This window comes from Asparagus officinalis, chromosome 5 (assembly GCF_001876935.1).
Source record: "Asparagus officinalis chromosome 5, Aspof.V1, whole genome shotgun sequence".
In the NCBI taxonomy this organism is placed as follows: Eukaryota; Viridiplantae; Streptophyta; class Magnoliopsida; order Asparagales; family Asparagaceae; genus Asparagus; species Asparagus officinalis.
Window position 1 is genome coordinate 45,135,803 of NC_033798.1, and position 7,038 is coordinate 45,142,840.

Genomic DNA, 7,038 nt, shown 5'->3' on the forward strand with positions numbered 1-7,038 from the left:
GACCGGATCTTTGTAATCCAAGATGACAATTATCTCAATGAAAAAGAACACAGTTTTCCACGCGAACAACCCTCCTCCTCCCGCCTCCTGCTGTCGATCAGACGCCGATGACCTCCCGCCTCCTGCTGTCGAGACCGACGCCGACGCCCCCCTCAAGCCTCCCGCTGTCGAGACTGACGCCCTCCCTCCTCCCTATGTCGACGCCGACGCCGATCTCCCCCGTCGAAGGCCCATCACTTCTTCCTCTCTCGCGATCGACGCCCACGCAGGTAGTTTTCGTACAGTCTCAATTTGGGTATTTTTGGAGTGATTTCTGGTCTCAACGCGACAAAATCTGTTCAGATTTCAATTCTGCTAGAGTGGTCTGTTCAGATTTCAATTACATTTGGTTGGCCTCTTTCTTGCGTTATTATGCTAATGCTTTACTATTGTGAATTGGGGTTGACTTGAATTTTTATGCTAATTGCGTTATTGTGCTAGTGCTTTTCTGGGTTATTATGCTAATTGCGTACAGTTTCTGAGGGGGAAAAGAATATGTGCGGATAGTTTCTGATGTCCTCAAAATATGTATATACCGAGTGCTTCAACTATTCCCAGCACAATTGTAGTTGTTCACGTCTCCGATAAGCTGTAACCTTTCATGATTCTGGAGAAGCAAACTTAAACTGGTTTTGTTGCTACTGTCATTTAATGTTCCGTACTCATTAATATGATAATGTTCCTTTTCTACACGTGCTAGTTTTATTAGGTCTCATTAATATGATAATGTTCCTTTTCTACACGTGCTAGTTTTATTAGGTTTACATTCTCATAAGCAGTTCCATGCGTCAGTAAGAATTTTTTCTACACGTGCTAGTTTTATTAGGTTTACATTCTCATAAGCAGTTCCATGCGTCAGTAAGAATTCTGCAGCTCCAGGTATAATTTTTCTTTGTTGTTCGTAATTACCCAAAATTATCATGTCATTGATAAGAAATTTCAAGCGATGGATCTAATTCGTTGTGCCATAGGCTGTAAATAAATAAATACTCTAATGCTTTCGAATCCTGGAAACAATTTTACTGCAGTGTGGTTATAGACTAGCATCATTAGTATATAATCTCTCGAAGTTTGTAACACATTGATAATTGTTTCAAGGCGACGAGAGGATAATGAATGTTGAAACAGATGATGTGCTACCCATTGGACTAAGTGAAAATGATACCCAAAATCTCATGGATGTTGATGGTGAATTGCATACAGCTCTTGTAAGCCCGAATGAGATGACTTTCATAGGAGAGGCGCCATACGAGGGAAAAGAATTTGCTACATTGGAGGAGGCATACAACTATTACAATTCTTATGCAAAAAAAATGGGCTTTGGAATCCGCAAGGAAACAGGCGATAAGTCAAGAAAGTTAGGAGAAATTATTTCTCAAGTTTTTGTTTGCAACAAGGCAGGGAGAAAAAGGTTATCAGATAAGAGAGAGTGTGGGAAACTTGTCAATCGCCGTCCAGATACTAGAGTGGATTGTCCCGCAAGAATGAAGATTAAGTTGACTTCCTCCAAGACATGGATTATCACGAAGTTTGAGGGAGAGCACCTAACCCATCTATTATCGAGCCCTGATAAAGTGTGGAATCATTATTCCCACAGGCAAAGGCATCACTCGAAGACTTGCAAGAGAATTATTCAGAATTTGAGTGAAGAAGGAATGGCTCCTTCTATATTGCTCGAGTGTATAATGTTGTGTCTAAGAGTTTTCATGACGAATATATTACTGCACAACAATGTATTGATCACATCAGAACTATTAGGAAGAACAACATTGGTAATGAATGCATATCCATCATAAAGAATTTTCAAGATAGGAAGGAAATCGATCCAGAATTTTACTTTTCCATAGAGTTGGATCAATCGGGGACTATGAGGAGCGTGTTTTGGGCTGATGGGAGATCAAGATCTTCTTACTTAAGTTTTGGAGATGTAGTGGTGTTCGACGTCACATATAAAACCAATCATTTGAGCCTACCGTTTGCTCCATTCACAGGTGTAAATCATCATCGGCAATCCATTCTCTTTGGTTGTGCGTTACTTGCAGATGAGCAAGAGGATACCTTTATTTGGTTGTTCACCCAATGGCTAAAATGCATGCATGGGGTTGCACCAAAAGCAATTATCACCGATCAAGATGCACAAATAGGAGGAGCTATCAAACAAGTTTTTTCTAATACCCGACATCGTTTTTGTTCTTGGCATATTGGCAGACATATTGCCGAGCAGCAACTTCCAATGAAAGCACAATATGGATATGAGATTTCTACATAATTTGATAAGTGGTACCGAGCTAGCACTATTCACGCTTGTGAGGAACGATGGAAGATTTTGAAGGAGAAATTTAATATAGATGAGAATATAGATAGTTGGCTGATAAGGATGTATAGATTGCGTGCACATTGGGTGGATGCATATTTGAAAGATATGTTTTGGGCAGGAATGACAACTAGTCAGAGAAGTGAAAGTATTAATGCATTTTCTGATGGTTATGTAAATACAAAAACTAGGCTTGTCGACTTTGTATGCCAATACGACAAAGCCTTAGCAAATCGCCGTGCATCTGAATCTCGAGAAGACTTTATGACATTGAATATTGTGCCTGCAATGTTGCTTCGACATCCAATTGAAGTGCAAGTTAGCAAGTTATATACTAGGGGGATCTTCAAAATGTTCCAAGATGAGCTTACTAATGGGTTATCACTTTTTCATGAAGAAATGCTAAAGGAGGAGACAAAAATAATTTATCTAGTTGGTGATTTTTCTGAAGAAAGAGAGAAATGGGAAGAAGTTACATATGACAAATCTAGAGAGCTTAAGTTCAAATGCTCTTGTGCACTTTTTGAAACCGATGGGATCCTTTGTAGGCATATATTGCATATCATATGGCTTCTTCAGTTGACAGCTATTCCTGATAATTATATATTGCATAGATGAAAAATTAATGCAAGACACAAAAACATTAGATTTTTTAATGATATGGATGTAAGAAGCAATGAAGGTAGCATGGAGCAGTGCAATATTATTAGATTGTGGGCAATTCGAGCCAGATTCAATGCTACCCTTGAGATGGCTTCATGTTCAGCAAATGTCATTTCTATGGTGGAGAGAATGCTACAAGATATCACCGTATCAGTTGAGAAGGAAGTAAAGCTTAATGACGTTCATATTGCAAACTCTCAAATTGAAAGCCAAATTAGTTCAAATGCAAATGTAGTATTGAGAGATGGCGAAGAAATTTTAATTCGTGATCCTAGTGGCCCAGTCAAAACAAAGGGTCGTCCAAGAGGTGCTAGCAGGAAATTTTAATTCGTGATCCTAGTGGCCCAGTCAAAACAAAGGGTCGTCCAAGAGGTGCTAGCAGGTACAAGTCAGGAATTGAAGAGTCACAATCAGGTGCTAGCAGGTACAAGTCAGGAATTGAAGAGTCACAATCGAAAAAGGATGTAAAACATCGAAAATGTGGGAATTGTCAACAATTGGGTCACTATAAGACTGGTTGCCCGAAATTGGTAAGTTACTTGAGAATTCATCTTGTAATATTTATTTTCCGTTCAATTGAATTATTTTTTGTGCACAACTTATGAATGTTTTCCATGAATAGAAAAAGTAACAGCATTTTGGAGCATTTTCGGAGCATTTTAGGAGCATTTTGGCAGTAGTTTCCCTAGATTGCTGCAATTTTGTGTATATGTTTTATTCATTAACTTGGATCATTTTTTATGCTTTTTATATAGTTGCTTTCATATTTTATGCTTGAACTTGTACCTTGTGGGATTCTATAGAGCCTGCAGTGTTATTGACTGGTCCGAAATCTCAAAACCAGAAGCTATCAAATGCAAGGACTGAAGCTTTCATATTACATGTCTCTTATACATTTGCAGTTAGATTAATACAGAGAAATTGGAGATCACAAGGCACCATGAGCAAGTTGTCTGTGCTTAAAGACCAGGAGTTGTTGTTTCCAACTGTTCAAATTGGCACTGAGTTCTCTAAGTGGATCACTGTTCAAATTGGCACTGAGTTTTGATGGTTTTTATATAGTTGCTTTCCTATTTCATGCTTGAACTTGTACCTTGTGGGGGTGTATTGGAGCATATATGGCTTGTGTCTTTAAACTTGCCTAGCACTCAATTATAAATGAAAAGTATTATTTTATTCTGAGTTGTGATTATGCAGAGCTTGTTTATGTTGACATGGAGCATATGTGGTGTTTTTCTTCAAATATGAGACATGGAGCATATGTGGTGTTTTTCTTCAAATATTTGTCGGTTTAGCTTGTGGACCTATACCTCTGGCTATGAGATGTCTGCAGTGTTGCTCTCAGAGCTTGAAATGCTCTTTTAGCATCAGCATATGGGGGGTCAAGACTTTGAACAAATCACTCTCTTAACTATACACGTGCTGACCATGTTCAAAATTTATGTACTGCAGACTATGAGAAATTAAAAAAAAAAGATCTGCAGATGTTCTTCAGCTTCCCAGTTCCAAACTCAAGAAAGTTAGTAAGCAGAGACTTGCATATGTCATCTTTATCCATCATAATACCCAAAGAAAATGTGCTACTGGAGATGAATCGATCTGGAAATCTTTACATGCCAAACCTTGATCCGCTGCTCCTATACACTTTTGGAATAACACTTTTTGAAGATAAAATATTACTCCTGATACTAATATACAGTATTAATTTAGATGTGGGGTTGAGGTTGCTTATTGGTCTTTTAGAAGCTGAAATTTGTGCAATTAAAAAGAGAAATGTCAATAACTTAATGCCATTGAGCGACTCATTAAAGCAAAATTTTAGGCTTCATATTGCTCAGTACAAATTGAAGGATCGTTTGGCCCCTTATAGATATTATCCTTCTTAATCTCATGACCAATTTATATTTATTGATTTTGTTGAAATCTTTATCATTTTGTGTCCTGTAACCTACATCATCATTGCATATTTAGTATTCTTTGAGTTTATCTGTATAATTGTAATTATGCTGCTGTGAGCCTGTAAGTTTTATCTTTAATTATGTATCAAAACATTTTATCTGATCTACTGCTGTAATTATGTGCAAGGTGGATACAGGCAATCTGTAGCATGAACCGTGAACTCTTGGCCAAAAATAACTATTTGTACAAAGCTTTATGTTCCTAGTGTGCAATTCTCAGAACTAAACAGCATATCATCACTTCTACTTTCCTGATGTGCATCATGTGTTCTGATGTTACATCTTGCATGTGATGTTTTCATTCTATTCCTTGTGTTAGATCTAACACCAGAACAGATGGTACACCTCAGGAAAGTAGTGTTCAAAGTTGAAATTCTCTCATCAAGGTCTATTCTTTTCCCTTTAATATGCTTAGCCACAGGAATTACTGGTTAACATTTTATTGTACTTAATTGCATTTGGTCTGGATGTACTGATGTATATCAATGACTACTGTAGTTGTGCTATGACAACTGCACAACGTAAATGTTAACTCTTGTTTCTGTACAGGTTAATGATGGAATTATTTTTCCCCACAAAGCTTATTTATACTTGACAGCAATTGAAGATGCTGAATACAAAGATGACAAGATTGAATGTGAGCATATTTTCCTATGTTATCTTCAATTGAAGATGCTGATTTTGCACTTGACCCAGAAAATTTCAAGTCAACAGCAGGAGGAGGAGGGGGCTGTCGTGGGCGTCAGTCTCGACAGCGGGAGGCTTGAGGGGGGCGTCGGCGTCGGTCTCGACAGCAGGAGGCGGGAGGTCGTCGGCGTCTGATCGACAGCAGAGGCGGGAGGGAGGGATATATATATATATAATATGTGGAAATAATGGGTATGCATGGTACCCAAAGCCAACAAATTTTATGCTGGTAGTTCGAGGTGGCACAACCCCTCCACTCATATTAAATGGGGACCACAATTCATATGGGTTGAGGAGGGCATGGGGATCATGCAACCATTTGACAGTCTAAGGGGCTAAGCCACCTTCACTACCAAGCCATAATCTCATTTTCTCTCTCTCTCTCTCTCCTCTATATAATATATATATATATATATATACTTACTATATATATACTAAGTTATAGTAACTATATATATATCATACTATAGAGAGACGAGGAGACAGAGAGAGAGACGAGACGTGGACCTGCTTGGTTAGCTAAGCACAAAAAACTTGTGCGGTAGTGAGGTGATATAATCCCCTCCCCACTCACCGCAAATGGTGTACATATCCCCATGGCACTCTTCAACACCATAATGAATGTGGTCCCCCAATCCTTGAAGAGGAGGGAATTTATGCCACCTCAACTACCCCAGCACAAATTTTGTGCTTGGCAACCAGCCATACCTCATATTTCTCATATATCATCGTATATAATAGTAGAACTAAAATATTAATACTATCACTATATGATATAAGAAGAGAGAGAAAATGGGTAGCTTGGTACCAGAGCATAAATTTGTGCTCTGGTAGTAGGTTCTCCAATTTCTCCATCCACTCATTCAGTTGGGGGGACCACATCAACTCAAATGTGAATGTGGTCCCCCCATTTGAATGAGTGAAGATAATACCACTACACACCAAAAGCACAAATTTGTGCTTGTAACCAAAGCATACCATACCCTCCAATAATATATACTATATATACGGACTAGTTATTACTACCTTATAAAATAATACTATATATAATATCATGCAATAAGCATAGTGAGGCACATATGACAGGGTTTCCCTACGCTGAGTGTGGACCATACTTAGCCACCTGATCTGTTTTTTAATGGTCCACCAATTGATGTCATTTTGCAAAAAAACCCCCTTGTGTTCTGAGAATCGAGCGTGGACACAGCTCATCAGAAGCTGTCGATGAAACCAACAACAACAACACCAACCATACAGAATTCTATCTCTCCCTCTTCCCCACAACCGCCTAAACCACCACCAACATCATCCCCCCACCGCCTTCATCGATGACGACGCGGCAGCCCCCCTCAGAAGCATGAAGATCCTCTCTCATTC

General features: G+C 38.8%; 3 protein-coding genes across 4 annotated transcripts; all 3 read left to right on the forward strand.

Annotated features, from left to right (window-relative positions):
* Positions 1,152 to 1,835, forward strand: LOC109841780 (protein FAR1-RELATED SEQUENCE 5-like). Its single transcript, XM_020410720.1, has one exon. The coding sequence runs from the start codon at positions 1,152 to 1,154 to the stop codon at positions 1,833 to 1,835; it is 684 nt and encodes a 227-aa protein (XP_020266309.1).
* Positions 1,907 to 2,971, forward strand: LOC109841781 (protein FAR1-RELATED SEQUENCE 5-like). Its single transcript, XM_020410722.1, has 2 exons — positions 1,907 to 2,200; positions 2,318 to 2,971. Exons 1-2 carry the CDS (start codon positions 1,907 to 1,909, stop codon positions 2,969 to 2,971), a joined length of 948 nt encoding a protein of 315 aa, XP_020266311.1.
* On the forward strand, positions 2,989 to 3,622 carry LOC109840762. Of its 2 annotated transcripts, none has more exons than XM_020409515.1 (2): positions 2,989 to 3,323; positions 3,431 to 3,622. In XM_020409515.1, exons 1-2 carry the CDS (start codon positions 3,014 to 3,016, stop codon positions 3,619 to 3,621), a joined length of 501 nt encoding a protein of 166 aa, XP_020265104.1. In that variant the 5' UTR covers positions 2,989 to 3,013; the 3' UTR covers position 3,622. The 2 variants fall into 2 exon arrangements, 1 of the variants encoding a protein (XP_020265104.1); XR_002247054.1 differs by lacking the exon at positions 2,989 to 3,323 and adding an exon at positions 3,366 to 3,388.

Coding starts and splice junctions, on each gene's coding strand:
- LOC109841780 (XM_020410720.1), top strand. CDS start 1,152: ATGAATGTTGAAACAGATGATGTGCTACCCATTGGACTAAGTGAAAAT.
- LOC109841781 (XM_020410722.1), top strand. CDS start 1,907: ATGAGGAGCGTGTTTTGGGCTGATGGGAGATCAAGATCTTCTTACTTA. Junction 2,201..2,317: donor TAGGAGGAGCTATCAAACAA/GTTTTTTCTAAT, acceptor TAATTTGATAAG/TGGTACCGAGCTAGCACTAT.
- LOC109840762 (XM_020409515.1), top strand. CDS start 3,014: ATGGATGTAAGAAGCAATGAAGGTAGCATGGAGCAGTGCAATATTATT. Junction 3,324..3,430: donor AACAAAGGGTCGTCCAAGAG/GTGCTAGCAGGA, acceptor AGTCACAATCAG/GTGCTAGCAGGTACAAGTCA.